Consider the following 15,243-nt stretch of genomic DNA (forward strand, 5'->3'; position numbering starts at 1 on the left):
TCACAAAGCGACATACCTTTAATGCCCATGGTGGACGCCGTTCAAGGGACAGGCGGGTCCTCGTATTCAAGCAATAAATGATGACATAAGTTGAGATTTTCACAACCAAAAGACTAATGAATATGGAATACAATGCAAAGTCCAAATCAATTGACAGTTAAAAAATTCAGGGAGTAAATAACTCCAGGAATGTCCCTATATCGACGCGCAGACGCGCTTTCCTCGAGTGGGGAAGGCGGTGATTTGGGAGTTACCGCCTAATTATGCCGATGTATCCAAGAAAATTATCATCGAAATCTACGGCGGAGTGTTTGGAGTAATTCTTGTCATCAGCCCGCAACCATGCCTGTTACTTTGGAAAAAGTGCACAAGCAGATTTCTAAGAAGCGCAATTCTACTAATGTGCTTCATGAGAACAGTCGCGATGCCCACCGACTCCGCAAGGCTGGTGCTCGCGATGATCGACTGTCCCGCCATAACGCCACTGTGAATCGTGCAAGACAGCCATACAGTAAGACCGCTGCCCATTTCAATTGAACGCCGCCCGGCTGACTCAAAAAGTTGACCGAATTGATTACATCCACGAGGCTATACAAGAGCTCACTGAGGCCCTCACGACCGAAGAGATTTCCGAGTTCGTCGCCAAGTATGTAAAATTAACGATCAGCCACCAAGCACAAGATTAACCCAAACTAGGTACATTGACCGTGATACCGAGGAGATTAAGCAGCTTGAGTCAGAGCGCCGGAAAGGGCGTCCTCCTAGCAAGCGCGAAGAGGCCTTGAAACAGCGAGTGCAAACTGAGGATCGGGAGTACACGACCGGACTGTGGATGCCTGATCTAAGCGATCAATATGTAATGACCGCAATGAAGAACTGGAATGGACACTGGTCGGGTCTCAGCGCGATCAAGTTCATGCGGTTCACAAAAGCCGGAGAGAAACTCAAGTCTACTTTCCCACCCAAGAGCATGTCATGATCACGATTACCTTCTTTTCCTATACTTTTTTTTTTGTCTGGTGTCCAAAAAGACTGGGTTGGCGCATTATGGGTACATTGATTCTTCTCTAGATTCTGTACAGCCGAATATTCTCGAATATACCATTTCAATTCAATGCTGTTTGTTGTATCGTTCATCTGCATAGTTTCATGCAGGGCCACCATACAGCTGTTGCGCATATAGTAGAGCGAGTCTTGATATGAATCCCAATCAACTATCTAATTACTTACCATATTCAATTAGAATCAATTAAGTCTATACTAGTCTATAATATGTAGTTATGTACATTTGGCCTGATATAAATCGAATTGCGTGCAAAGTCGGCCAAAACAGAAGGGCCGGTCTTGGCACTCGTAATAACTTAAGCTCATTTACTTTTTCCGAAGCTCCTCAACTTCATCAACTTTAACACCTTCCACATTCACAATGCTTTCTCTTCGCACTATCACCCGCTCTATCCCGCGCACTTTCTCGCGCTCCATTGCCACTTCGGCTCTGCGCCCAGCGTTTCCCAAGCCCGCTCTCCAGTCCTGGAATCAGGCCACCAAGCCCGCCTACGCTGCCTTCTCTACCTCTAGCATTTTCAAGGCTCCTTCATCCGAAGGTAAGATGCATTGACTTATATTTGAAAAGAGTCCGCCGAAATCCGATCCTGGTCCTGGTGGCGGACTCTGTATGTGGCCTTGCGCTGATTTTGGATTTTCCTTTTTACAGTTGACATCGACCTTCTCGCCAAGCTCGAGGATGAGCTGAGACACGAGAAGTCTTCCGAGATCCCCGAATTTGAGGAGCAACAGGAAGCCATTGATGATGTTGTTAAGCATGGCGAGTGGCAGGTGAAGGATGTTGCAGGCGAGCAGGAGGTTATCCTCACCAAGAAGTTCGGCACTGAGAAGTACGTTCCGGTTTTTCTTCTGATTCAATGTCGGTGATGAATGCTAATAAACATGATTGCGCAGCATCCGCGTTAGCTTTACCGTCGCCGATATCCAGAACATCAGCGAACAGGAGGACTTTGACGACGCCTCCCTGGCTGACGAGATGGACTTCCAGAACCAGTCCCGCGGCCAGGACGCCGAGGCCTCCGCCGAGGACATTGAGCACCCGGAGCCCAGCTTCCCTGCCCGTGTTACTATCACCGTTGAGAAGCCCAACAACGGTGCCCTTTTGATCCAGACCGTTGTCCAGGACGGCGTCTTCCAGATCGAGGAGGTCTCCCACTTCGCTAAGGCTGAGCTCGCTCAGTCCTTGACTGCTGAGAAGGACTGGACTCGCCAGAGCCTCTACGCCGGTCCCCCCTTCGAGAACCTTGATGAGGACCTTCAGGGTCTCTGGGACCGCTACCTCGAGGACCGTGGCCTCAACGCCGAGTTCGCTAATATGGTTCCTGACTACATCTCCGTCAAGGAGCAGAAGGAGTACTTGCGCTGGTTGGAAAGTATGTTTCCCTTCCTATATGAACAATTTCTGTGACTCGTGCTAACAATACCTTTCCTCTTTAGCCGTCAAGAACTTCATTGGTGCTTAAATTAACTACCCCATAACTTTTGGATCATTTCCTCTTAATCCTGTCGGAGACGCCTTTTGATAATGAGAAGTTTGCCTGATACGGAGATACCATACTTGTGCCTCCCTGTCATGGGTAGCTTCAACGCAACTATCTGTGTGACTCTATTTGTACCAATATTTTCAATATACAATCACTTCACTTACTAAATCGCTATATCCCTACCTAGTTTACCGAACATCTTGCAAGTTACTAAGTTTCACAGCAGACTGATTATCTTTATTTCAATAGATTTGAATGAGAACAATGTGATATATGTAGAACCAGGCTGATTAATAACAACTGACTCGGTTCCATGCACAATAAACCCCAACTCCTGGAAAGCGCAATCCCTTGATGTAAGTTCAAAATGTGGGAGGGAGTCAACAAAACATAAAGTCATAATCCTATCAGGTAAAGGGCAAAGGAAACGAGTATGAACAGGGCGCAGTTAAAATTCCATAGGATCGGCTTTTACAGCCGGGCCACTGTCGTCGCGTTCGCGCTTGCCAGCACGCTCTTCCTTTATGAGGCCAGCAATGAAGGAACGGAAGAAATCGATATAAGGTTTCAGGCTGGTCTTTTCATAGTCTTGCACCTTACGAGCACCCTTCATATCGGAGCCATTCATCGCACTGCCTTCAACATCAGGGATATCTGCCTCCGCTGTGCCAGCAGGGTGCTTCGCATCGTATTCATCAATCTCAGCGAGCAGGTTCATTACTGTCGGAACTGAGAGAGGGTCGAAGTTTTCCGCATTGCGAGGATCGATGGGAACACAGATACGGCCAGTGCCAGGGTGAATGACGAAAGGACTCTTTAGCAAATGAATCATCTTCTTGCTGACCTCGGCATCCAGCCGTGGGTAGGTATATTCCAAGACGATATCTTGCTTCGCATCTCGGAGCGTCGCTGGGTTGAGAGTGCTGCTCTTACCAGTCTTTGCGAGTGAGTCAATATCAGCCCATTTACTGGTGCTAGCACGAGCTGGAGAGGAGTCCCATTTCCTCCGTAGGGATTCATTCAATGTCTTGTCCGGCAACAAGGAGAGAAGGCGTTCTGCCTGCTCGGCGGATTCAAATGTGTCTTGGTCACCGAGTGTGGTCCGGGCAAAGTCGTGTTTGAGCAACTCAAGACTGCGTACAATATGGGGGTGTAGTGGCCGTTTGATGTTCACTTTCTTCCCGCTTTGTGACCCTCCGCGGATCACCTCAAGGTAGCCAGCAATGGCTCGGCGTCGGTCATCCGGTAGATTGCGTGCGTGGGGATCGCACACCCAGGCGTGAGCACCACGACGACCCGAGTAAACCCAGAGGATGTGTTCAAATCCAAAATCCTCCCGTAGTGCGGTGTCAATGACCTTGATTGCCATTGTTACAAATGACCAGCACTTAGCACAGATATTTGCTTTGACGCAACATGTACGAATATCATCGTAATCAGTCAAATCGATATCGAAAACCAATTCCTTAGAGACCGGCTTCATTTGGCCGCCTCGTAACGTTTTGCGATCGCGTGGGTTGGTGCTGTAGACAGGTCCGATTTCGAAACGCGAAGGATTCATTTTAAGTATGTCTTTCCGGAACCTGAGCATATGTGTTAGCTCAAAGTGGATTCGACAAGAAAAGTTGCATCGGGTCTTACAGGTCAGCAGTTGGATATGATTGGTATCGGAGATAGGCATCATTTTGCAGTGTCAGTGCAAATTCACGGTTGCCAAAGTCTTTCGTTGGTACAATTCCATGATTCAGCCATTGAAAAAGGTATCGGAAGGGGAAAAGTCGTTGATAGAAGGCGAGCATTATATCTGGGTCCACGCCCGAGGGAGTGGGTGCTGGAGGCCTGTTACGAGCTTTCAGTCAGCAGTCAAGTCCAATTTTACTGTACGAGAGCTTAGAACCCACTCTTCCTTTGCAGGAGAGTCCATCTTCACATCTCCAGATGCCGGGAACTCGTCATCATCGTCATCATCGTTGAACATGTCCTCGAGTTTGACATTCGTTTCAGTCGATGTCTCGACCGGAGGGGCATCCGGCATCGCATCATCGTTCTGCGCAGAGCTCGATGATATAGAGTGAGGCATTGTGGGCAAGTCTGGTGATGGACAAAGCAAATGCGCTTTCCAAGATTCTCCCGGCTTAATTGAACCCAAACAGGAAGGCGCGACGCGCGACGCGCGACCTCCCGTGCGCGCGTCTGCCCTAAGCCCTACGTCACGTGCCATCCCAAATGGGACTGCTATCTATGACCGAAACCAGATGGGTTGCCCTGACACTGTTTCTCAATTTTCCTAGGGAGAGCCTTGAGCCTTGACTAGTGGCGAACTAATTCTCAAGGTGCCGAGGTACTATGCTCATCCCCTTGCCGCTTGCGGTCAAAATCTCTGAAGTACCTTACTGCTGTACCTCTCGTTCACCAGGATCCGCGGATGACATCTAGACTGCCCTGCTGTTCCAAAGAATATGAGCTTGCAGGCTGCACAGATTGGTTAGAGCCTTCTCTAATTTTTCACGAAAGCCCCATTGTTATTTTGCGGCAATGCCCCATCTTCGCACAGTGGGGGTTTGGCCTAATGCAGGACTGGATTGAGATGTCCCCGTCATTGATTACAGTTGCCAATGTTACGATGGGGCCACATCTATGTTAATCCCTCAAAAAAGGCACGCCTTGCGAGCATACTGGAACCGTTTTTCTACGGAAATACTCCGAATTCACGTGTACATTCCTGAAGTGACACCTACCAATGGAACGCCCCTACGCTCAATTGGATATCATTTCCACATTCCAGAGAGCCAAATAAACACTCCTACCCGTACTTTGGCTTTCTGGCTGCTTTTGGTCGACTGGTCTAATCTTCTCACTGTAAAGCCATGCGACTCTGTGGGTTTCCATTCCCAATCAGAGAAGCCTTGTCATATCGCATATCAATTGTGGTCCTGTTCGACCTCAGGGACATGGTTGCCGCATCACACTATCGGCTATCTCCGCGTCCGGAGGTCTTATAGCTAATGCCCTGCTAGCCCTAGTCCGGATGGTCTTTTTGATGGCCAAATAGTCTAAAATACACGTATTCTTGAACAACGATCAAGCGACCCTCTCCATCGAAATGATGCAGTATGCAGCCATGCCATTAATTCTCACTACTTTCGTGGATTACAAGATATTCGAGGGATTACCAAGACCTTCTTATGTTTCCGCATTCGGTAACCCCAGTGGATGAGGATGGAGACCTCCTGCACACACTACTTATCCCAATGATACTACGGGCTGTAACGTTTGCATCTGAGTTGCCAGATGGATGTATCACTGCACCACTTCTTGTCCAATGGCCTTGCAGCTGTGCCTTCTTCATCAATCGGTAAGCTAACCTAGTATCCGCATTCGGCGTTATATGGTAACATTGTGAATCAGGTCTACCTTTCTGTCCTGGACACGACCGTGGCACCCATGTCCGTCATGACTTGGAACCAGTCTTCCCCAAAAGGGCATATAAGATCCTTCGTGTCTGTCCATCTTTCACCCTTTTTATTATCAACCCTTCACTCGTTTTCTCAAGCATATTTGTTAAGACTTTGATCTCTCGAAATGATCAACTCCGTTGCTATTCTGGCTCTTGCCAGCCCGGCTTTCGCCGGTATCATGCAGGCTCGTGGCGAGCAGTTCATTCGTCCTGGCTCTCAGACCGCTGCTTCCGTTGCAGCCCCTGCCCATACTCAGGGCTGGGGCGACCACGATGAGGGCTGGGGCGAGAGCTGGTCCAAGCCCGCCCACCACGTCTCGACCCACGACTCCTGGGGCAAGACCACCGAGTCGTGGACCACCCCGTGCACCACCTCAACCACCCCGGTGCCTGAGCACACCACCACCACTCCATGCACCACCTCGACTACCCCGGTGCACGAGCACACCACCACCCCAGTGTCTAACACCACCACCCCATGCACTACCTCGACCACCCCGGTGCACGAGCACACCACTACCCCAGTGGCCAATACCACCACTCCATGCACCACCTCGACCACCCCGGTGCACGAGCACACCACTACCCCAGTGGCCAATACCACCACTCCATGCACCACCTCGACCACCCCGGTGCACGAGCACACCACCAAGCCCCACGTCCCCGTGAAGCCTGGTACCACCAAGACGCTCACTTATGTGACCACCAGCTGCCCTGGTAAGCCCTAGAATCTCATCAAATAGTGCCACTTGGAACATACATTCTAACAATACATCCAGTCACCTCGTCTACCATCACCTCTGGATCTAAGACCTGGACCGTTCCTGTCACCGAGACTAACACCATCACTATCACCAAGACCACTGTTTGCACCATGTGCGATGAGAAGCCTGTGACCTTCCACAATGCTACTCAGCCTGCCACCGGAGGTCCTACCGCCCCTATTCTGAAGCCCACCGGAGATGTCGTGATTCCCAGTCACTCCAAGCCCGTTGAGACCAAGCCCGTTGAGACCAAGCCTGTCGAGACCAAGCCTGTCGAGACCAAGCCTGTCGAGACCAAGCCTGTCGAGACCAAGCCTGTCGAGACCAAGCCTGTTGAGACCAAGCCCGCTGAGACCAAGCCCGCTGAGACCAAGCCCGCTGAGACCAAGCCCGCTGTCCCTGCTGAAACCAAGCCCGCCGAGACTAAGCCCGCTGTCCCCGCTGAGACCAAGCCCGCCGTCCCTGCTCAGTCCAACCCTGCTGTTCCTGCTCAGTCCAACCCTGCTGTTCCTGCTCAGTCCCAGCCTGCCGTCCCTGCTCAGTCCAACCCTGCTGTTCCTGCTCAGTCCAACCCTGCTGTTCCTGCTCAGTCCCAGCCTGCCGTCCCTGCTCAGTCCAACCCTGCTGTTCCTGCTCAGTCCCAGCCTGCTGTCCCTGCTCAGTCCCAGCCTGCCGTCCCTGCTCAGTCCAACCCTGCTGTTCCTGCTCAGTCCAACCCTGCTGTTCCTGCTCAGTCCCAGCCTGCTGTCCCTGCTCAGTCCCAGCCCGCTGTCCCCAAGCCTGCCCAGAGCGAGCCCGCCGTCCCCAAGCAGACTCAGCCCGCTGTCACCCCCTCCAACCCCGAGCAGCCCTCCACCCCTGAGCAGAACGGTGCTTCTCCCTCTTCCAACGAGTTCACCGGTGCTGCCTCCAGCGTCAAGCCCGCTGTCGGTGTCCTTGCCGGTGTTGTTGCCCTCATGGCTCTCCTGTAAATCAGTTGAGAACCTTCGACGGCCGATCCATCTCTTGACTGAGATCTGGATCCCTCTCGGTTCCTGACCTCTCTGGTCTTTAGTGCGGATCAGAGAGATATCATGGTACCTTGAGTATTTGTGATTGTCTGGCCTACGCCCCGCTTGGAATTTCTTCGGCCTGTAACAAGGCTAGAGGATTAAAGAAGAACGGTTGCCTGGTCACTTCGAGATTTCTTTACTTGTCAGACTTGTTTTAAGTAAACTAATAGTAATATAGTGTCTATTTCCTGTGTTCTTTTGCTCATTGTACGTTTAAGATCTTATTTGTCTTAGATAGCATTTACATTGAATCAAAAGTCAATTTTTGTTTAAGAAATTCCCAAAGTCCTCGAGTAGTTGAAAACCACCAGAAGATCATTTTCCTCACTCCTTGGTGCACTTCGTATTTTCAAATGCTGCTCCTTCAACATTAGCCCTAAGTTAGGGAAATTTTGAAAGCGATTAGTATACTAGACACTCGAATCCTCTCTCTAGCTGCAGTTTTCTCCCCTTATTTACCAGTCTTCATTAGGCTCTTGTGCTATGCGCATTTAATGGATTTTGTATAGTCTATTTTTGAACTTTTGCTATTGACTATGTAATAAAGAGGCAGACACATATTTAGGTAGAAGAGAGAAAACAGTAAACTGAATGTTCCAAGGCGTCTATACTACAACAGAAGATTTTCTGGGCTAACACGCGCCCACCCTCCGTTGAATCTCACCAGCTCCCTATATTCCACACGCTTTGTTTATCTTGCCAGGTCTCATATCTACCGCAAACCCTGGAGCTCCTGCTCAAGCTCCGCCTTGACAATCTCCTTCACACCCTCCCAGCCAGCAGTCTCGCCGACGGGAGTAACGCGACTCTCACGCTGCTCCAGACCAATGAACTCCTGGGGCAAGATCTCGGTGAAGTCATAACCATCCTCCGCACGCAGAGCAAGGTCCACAGCGCTAGCAAACTTAGCAGGATGAGCAGTGGACAGAGAGATATGGACAGCTTCCGGATTACGCGCCATAGAGCGGCGTGTGGCAGCAACACCGACAGCAGTGTGAGGGTCAAGGATGTAACCACCGGTCTTAGAGCTCTTAGCGGAGCCGGGACCAAGGCCCTTGGGGAAGGAGGTCTTGTAGATATCACGGATCATCGAGATAGTCTCCTCGTTGCTAACGCGCTCACTCTCGAAATCGACCTTGGCGGCTTCGAGAACGGCGCTGGGGACTTGGAAGCCGCCCTCGGTCTTGAGCTGGCTTAGCCACCCGCTGACGCTCTCGCAGGCATGCTTTCGGCGTTCAGCTTCGCTGCCGCTGGTTGTCTGGTAAGAGAGGAACCACAGGAGACGCTCGAAGTTGCTGCTAACGAGAATGTCCATGGCTGGGCTATGGGTCTCCTTCACGCCGTGGTCGGAGGGGGCGTCAAGAGCCTTCTTCGTGTAGTGGCCGCCACTGCGGAAGAAGCGGTCAAGAATGTCATTTGCGTTGGTGGCAATCACCAGTTTGTCGATAGGAAGACCCATCTGCTTGGCGAACCAACCGGCAAGGATATCGCCGAAGTTGCCGGACGGCACAACCACTCGCACCTTGGAATCCTTGTTGAAAGAGGCGGTCTTGGTGAGGGAGAAGTAGGAGTAGAAGAAGTAGGTAATCTGGGCCAAGATTCTGGCCATATTAATGCTGTTGACCGCAGCGATGTTGTGGGTGGAGTTAAGGTCTTCATCGGCAAAGAGTGATTTGACGATATCCTGGCAGTGATCGAATGAGCCAGCGACGGTGAGGTTGTGAACATTAGGGTCCAAGATCGTTGTCATTTGCTTTTCTTGGATGGGCGAGACTCGGCCTCCATCGGGGAAGAGAATGAATACCGAGACGTCTTTCTTGCCGCGAAGTCCATAGATAGCAGCTGAACCGGTATCACCGCTAGTAGCACCGACAACGGTCAGGTGGTGTCTGTCCTTACCAGTCTTTCCAGCGTTCTTCCGAACAAGGAAATACTCGAACAGGTTTCCAAGGAAGCTTAGCGCAACATCCTTGAAGGCAAAGGTCGGGCCGTGGAATAGCTCTAGCAAGTAGAGGTTCTTTTCGAGGAGAACGGAAGGAGTGCGCTCGGGGTGACGGAAAGTCGAGTAGGACTTGTAGATAATGTTCTTAAGGTCTTCTCGGGGAATCTCATCTGTAGAGATATAGAGCGACATGATTTCAAGGGCCAAATCCTCGAAGCTCAGATCCCGCCATTCGGTTTCCCATGACTTAGGGAGGGAGGGCATTTCCTCCGGGATGAAGAGACCTCCATCCGAGGCCAGACCTTGAAGAACAACATCTTCAAAGGATCTCTAGAGAGATATAGTGGTTAGTAACATGCAATAAGAACTTGAACAAGTATTTTTCGACCCACTCCGTACTCAGCACCACGAGTGCTTAGATATTGTTGTGAGAGTGTAGGAGACATGGTGAAAAAGTCAATTGACTCAGAAATTCCTTGAAACCAAAGTAAAGAAGAAGAGAGACGGAATGATTCATCCCACCGCGGGGGAAATCTGAATGACTCAAAATGGATTAGTTCCTCCGAGAACGGCCCTCACGTGCATAATTTAATTGGCTGACATTTGTATACGTACAAATTTATATTTTGATTCTTCAACCTTTCACACTTCATGGGCACATCTCTATATTTTGAATGGTCTAGTTACACATATCTACTCGTTAACCAGCACGTATCTGTAGCGGGCCTTTCCGTCTTCCATATCCACAATCGCCTTATTTGCATCCTTCATGGGGATTTCCTCCACCCACGGACGGATTCCCTTTTCAGCGACAAGCTGGAACATCTCCCGAATCTCGTTAGGGCTACCAACGAGGGAGCTCTCCAGCTTGATGCGGCGCATCAAACTCCGAACAGGAGCGAACAAGCCACCATCCTCAGGAAGACCGACCTGCACAAAAGTACCACCAGTCTTCAAAAGACCCAGGTAATCGTTAAAGGGCATCTTTGTAGACGAGACAGTGGAAACAATCAAATCCAAGGACCGAGAATGAACGGTAGCCCAGTCAGAGTCATCATCAGTTGCAATATAAAGATCCGCCCCCATCTTCAGGGAATCATCCTTCTTAGCCATCTTCCGCGAGATAGCAACAACCCGATCAGCCCCCATAGCCTTAGCAAACAGCAAGCCAAAGTGACCCAGTCCACCAACACCAATAATGCCCACGCGCTTGCCAGGACCACAACCATTGTGCTTAAGCGGGCTGTAGAGGGTGGCGCCGCCGCACAGCATAGGCGCAGCATCGGCCGATGAAATAGCATCGGGGATCTTAATGGCAAAGTGGCCAGGCACCCGGTTGTACCGCGCATACCCGCCGTACGACTTGCTACCGTCGTAGTGGATGCTGTTGTACGTGCCAACGACCTTCTTGCTGCAGTAGTTCTCCATACCTGCCGCACACTCCTCGCAGTCGCCTAGGCGGCCGAGACATGACTCGCTCTGGGCGCCGACTCCGACGCGATCGCCGATCTGGATACCGGATACCATGCTACCTACACGCACTGCCGTGCCGACAATCTCGTGGCCCACGCAGCAGGGGTAGGCGGTGGGTCTCTGTGACGAATGTTAATCATTTTTTTCATTTTATAGGGACTTTATACAACGTTTATATCAACGAGTTTTCCAATACCGAGGACTCGCTGATATAAATGGGAAACATACCCAGCCACTTCGGAGAGTGTGTAAATCAGAACCACAGATGCCGCAGTGAGAAATTTTGATATCAACATCGGTCTCCTCCCACTCTTTCGGCTGGAATTCTTGCCAGACCATGTTGCCCTCGCCGGCGCTAGGGTCCAGACCCATCCAGCCTTCGAATTTGTAGTCTGTTTGCGTCATGTTGTGGATTTGGGGGGAATGTTGAATGTTCACTCTGTACAGATCTTTCCCGGGTGTCTGCCCCATTTATATCTCTTGGAAGTGGGACACATCCAAAGTCCCACTCAACTTTCCACACTGGAAACTTCGGTTTGATGAATAATTGGTAAGCAAAATTCTTCTATGGATCCATCGGGATTTGTACCTGTAAGGGCCTAGTCAATGTGGTTGGAGTAGAGGCTCTACAACATAAGAAACTAGGGTCTCTGATAGCCTACCATCTAGATCCAAACCAATGTCTATTTAGATAGGCTTGACTCTAATAATACTTGCTTGATTAAATGACAATACACTTACCCAAGGGTATCCTAAGGGTATATGTAGTCTAATTGATATTTCTCTAGTCAATGCCCAGTCTTTTTTTCTTTACTTTTTTTCTGTGGAGCCAGCGTAGTCGGCCGAAAAGAGGCGGAAGTCTATTTGCATCTCTCGACATCTTTGGAATATACTAGTAGGGTTAGTAAATATATTTATGTTCTACCTAGATGGAGGTCTATAGATGTGATATATATCTTACGCTACAAGGCTTGGCTGCATTGCCAAGATATGCCTAATCCAAGTCCAGAAACGTAAGAAATTGATATTCGAGGCAGAAATGTACAGGCCTTTTGAAGTCCGTTTAGGTAGAGATGCAAGTAGAATTAAACAAGTAAAAGCGAAACACCAATCTATCTCGGTCAGTTCAGATCCCCGCTTGTGAAAACACCTCCATATGACTTAAGCCTGTAGGGTTGACTAGACACACTTGGGTATACCAATGTCATTGCTCTAGAAAAGCGACAAGATGTCCTCGTTAGACTTCTTGGACTGGTTGTTTTGAGAAGGGCCCGCATTGCCGGAGAGATCAAGACCAGAGAATCCGTTCATGAGGTCGGCACCACCACCGCTGTTGGCACCGCTTGAGGGCTGTGCGGCACCGGAGTCTCCGAACACGCCCAAGAGGTCATCCAGGTTGTTGCTTGCTTGACCTGTCGGGGTACCCGCTGCAGGGGATGCTACCCGGACAGGGGTGCCGGCCAGACCCTCCAGGCCGGACATGCCGCTGGAAGGCTGAGATTGTGCAGAGGCAGGGGCACCGCCGTCGAAATCGATGTCCAGCAGGTTTTCGACGTTGTTTTGCGCCTGCGCAGGGGCTGTGGTGCCGCCAGCGGCAGCGGCAGCAGCCGCGGCCAATGGATTCTCGCGCGCGTTCTGGATTTGTTCCCTGTGGATTGATTAGCAACGTATTCGGCAAACACAGGAGATTCAATACGTACTCGATAGCAGCCCGCATGACGGCATCGGCACCGAATCGGCCGTGGCCGACAAACTGCTCGGGGGGCTTGTGGTAGACGGAAGATAGAGTGGACAGTTCGGAAAGGAGTTGGTCGAGAAGCGTCGTTGGCAAAGAGTGGATAGTGGTGACGATAGGGGGCTTGTCTGAGAGCACGATGTTCTTTGTCGCATTTGAATCGCTGGTGTTGGATAGAAGACGCCAGTAGATATATGCTCGGTCACGGACATCTGGGTTGTCATTTTCGGATGTCGCAGCTTGGAGTACTCGCTGCACTAGGCCTTGTGCCTTCTCGGGCCGCTTGAGGAAGAGCTTGACCACAGCTGTGAGGATTTGCAATTGGGTCTAGGCATGAAGGTTAGTCAAGGTCGTAGCATGTACCAAGCGGGATGAACAAACCGAAGAGAATTCTTCGTTGAAACCATCCACAAAGCCACCCAAGATATCACCCGCGTTGCTAATCTTCTCGGCATACTCTCCAACAATCCAGATGAGTGCCGCTCTAGCATTGGGCTCATCCAACTCATCAATGCACTGGCATAGAGTAGGGATGATACCCTCGTAGCCAGGGTATTTCCGGAAGATGTCCTTGATGACGACGATCGCTTCTTGAACGACGTAGTTCACCTTAGTGTTTATGAGATCCAACAACGTGTTAACACACCGCTCGCTAGCGCTCTCAATCTTGATCGCAACCTGGCCGATTGCCTTGACAGCGCGGCGGACAAAGTCCATATCGACTTCAAGTGCATACTCCTTCAATTCAGCGAGCAGCTGGTCCACATTGCGGTCGTTTGCTATGCGCACCATGATCTCAAGTTTCTGGAACTTGACGTATTGCGGGTCATTGTATTTGCAGAAGAAGACACGGAGCTCTTTGTTCAGAATCTCAGGCTCCTTCTGTAGCAGAAGGTCGATATTTCTTAATGCAACATATTGCACTTCAGGGGCTGACGAAACCAATGTAACTATATATAATTAGCAAAATGAAGTGCAATGAGAGCAGCGAGGGGACATACCCAATGGCGGAGCCATCTTCTTTAGATAGGTCTTCGACAATTCCGGGTTGACATTCTTCATATGTAGGAATACAGCCTTGACTGCTGCAAGAACCACGCCGGAATTAACATGCTGGAACTGAGGAGCGACTCGTTCGCAAATGTGCTCCGACTCCTTCACGTCAGCGGTCTTATACTCAGCCAAAGTTGAGAGAATAGTGACGCGCCCCCATTCCGTGCACTCGTTCAAAGCCATTAGCATCTTCCGTAGAGAGTTACTATTAATCTGCAAAGCCTGTGTCTCGGGTGCCGTGTGTTGAATTTCCTGAAGTGCGGTCACGGAATTGGCAACGACCATGGGGTTGGGGTCTCCAATCATCTCCTGGAGTGTCTCCAAGAATCCGTTCTCGAGGGCCATTGTGGGGTTCAGATCGAAAAGCTTAGCAACACAGATTGCGGCGGTCTTGCGGACATATGGCGACTCGTCTCGGAGGGTCTTGCGCAACGGTTCTTCCATGTAGTCCACCATCTTCTCCACCCGAATACAACCCATTGTTCGGATAGCCAACGCACGAATCAGTGGATTAGGGTCTTCTGAGTCTTGTACAAAGGTGTTCACGGCGAGAATACATAGATCAGGGTGCGATTTGGCGTAGTTCCTGAAAGTAAGATTCAGCCGATTAGCATACGTAGCCACCTCCAGTTGTACAGTTGTACTATGGTACCCACATGAGATAGAGGTAGACCAATTTCTTCTGCTCAAGATCGGCTGTAGCAATGTTCTTGAGAACATCTGGGAACAGGGCCGAAACATCCTTTCCTAGGGTCATGGCCATAATTGTCTTTTGGATGGATTCCTTCCTGTTACATTGTCAGCCACACCATGTCTTCGCCATACACTACCAGCCTGGACTTGAAGGCTTCACTGCTGTACACACCGTTCATAGGCATACTGGGAACTGTAGTAATAGTTAATATTATTCGTTATTCACTAAGGCGAGGTCACCAGCGCATGTGGAGGGGGCCGCATACACAAGTCCAGCTCGCAATTCGAACGTCTCTCCTTTCCGAGGCACCGCAAAGGCACCGCGGATTTTGTTCATCGCCATAGCGAGGATGTATAAGCTTCAGCAACGACTAGGTCGTGCTTCCGCCTAGAGATATCGGGGATGGGGAGTGGGAAGGAGTAGTATTGGGCGACTGCGGGGGGTTTGGAGCTTCGCGGTCGCGCGAGGTCGGGGAATGGAATATGTCGAGATTGTTCGTTACTTTGTTCGCAAACTCAGAAAGT

At 50.3% G+C, this 15,243-nt stretch overlaps 7 protein-coding genes across 7 annotated transcripts; 3 read left to right on the forward strand and 4 right to left on the reverse strand.

Moving 5' to 3' along the window:
• Positions 1-342: 342 nt before the first annotated feature.
• Positions 343-979, forward strand: PGRI_048580 (translation machinery-associated protein 16; the record flags this gene model as incomplete). Its single annotated transcript, XM_040792571.1, has 3 exons — positions 343-511; positions 562-646; positions 697-979. The coding sequence occupies 3 exons, from the start codon at positions 343-345 to the stop codon at positions 977-979; spliced, it is 537 nt and encodes a 178-aa protein (XP_040644538.1).
• A 447-nt stretch (positions 980-1,426) lies between these two features.
• PGRI_048590 (MAM33 family protein) lies at positions 1,427-2,528 on the forward strand (the record flags this gene model as incomplete). The annotated part of the gene is made up of 4 exons (XM_040792572.1): positions 1,427-1,604; positions 1,715-1,895; positions 1,960-2,438; positions 2,503-2,528. The coding sequence occupies 4 exons, from the start codon at positions 1,427-1,429 to the stop codon at positions 2,526-2,528; spliced, it is 864 nt and encodes a 287-aa protein (XP_040644539.1).
• Positions 2,529-2,997: 469 nt separating this feature from the next.
• On the reverse strand, positions 2,998-4,629 carry PGRI_048600 (DNA primase subunit PRI1; the record flags this gene model as incomplete). Its single annotated transcript, XM_040792573.1, has 3 exons — positions 2,998-4,132; positions 4,191-4,388; positions 4,451-4,629. The coding sequence occupies 3 exons, from the start codon at positions 4,627-4,629 to the stop codon at positions 2,998-3,000; spliced, it is 1,512 nt and encodes a 503-aa protein (XP_040644540.1).
• A 1,502-nt stretch (positions 4,630-6,131) lies between these two features.
• On the forward strand, positions 6,132-7,741 carry cspA (putative cell surface protein; the record flags this gene model as incomplete). The annotated part of the gene is made up of 2 exons (XM_040792574.1): positions 6,132-6,723; positions 6,786-7,741. The coding sequence occupies 2 exons, from the start codon at positions 6,132-6,134 to the stop codon at positions 7,739-7,741; spliced, it is 1,548 nt and encodes a 515-aa protein (XP_040644541.1).
• A 793-nt stretch (positions 7,742-8,534) lies between these two features.
• Positions 8,535-10,210, reverse strand: PGRI_048620 (threonine synthase THR4; the record flags this gene model as incomplete). Its single annotated transcript, XM_040792575.1, has 2 exons — positions 8,535-10,094; positions 10,157-10,210. 2 exons carry the CDS (start codon positions 10,208-10,210, stop codon positions 8,535-8,537), a joined length of 1,614 nt encoding a protein of 537 aa, XP_040644542.1.
• Positions 10,211-10,457: 247 nt separating this feature from the next.
• PGRI_048630 (NAD(P)-dependent alcohol dehydrogenase) lies at positions 10,458-11,642 on the reverse strand (the record flags this gene model as incomplete). The annotated part of the gene is made up of 2 exons (XM_040792576.1): positions 10,458-11,357; positions 11,466-11,642. 2 exons carry the CDS (start codon positions 11,640-11,642, stop codon positions 10,458-10,460), a joined length of 1,077 nt encoding a protein of 358 aa, XP_040644543.1.
• Positions 11,643-12,449: 807 nt separating this feature from the next.
• PGRI_048640 (putative AP-1 adaptor complex subunit beta) lies at positions 12,450-15,061 on the reverse strand (the record flags this gene model as incomplete). The annotated part of the gene is made up of 7 exons (XM_040792577.1): positions 12,450-12,885; positions 12,938-13,299; positions 13,354-13,922; positions 13,974-14,611; positions 14,682-14,813; positions 14,891-14,911; positions 14,985-15,061. The coding sequence occupies 7 exons, from the start codon at positions 15,059-15,061 to the stop codon at positions 12,450-12,452; spliced, it is 2,235 nt and encodes a 744-aa protein (XP_040644544.1).
• Positions 15,062-15,243: the final 182 nt, after the last annotated feature.

The sequence above is a fragment of the Penicillium griseofulvum genome, assembly GCF_001561935.1.
Source record: "Penicillium griseofulvum strain PG3 chromosome Unknown contig_84, whole genome shotgun sequence".
Taxonomy (NCBI): domain Eukaryota; kingdom Fungi; phylum Ascomycota; class Eurotiomycetes; order Eurotiales; family Aspergillaceae; genus Penicillium; species Penicillium griseofulvum.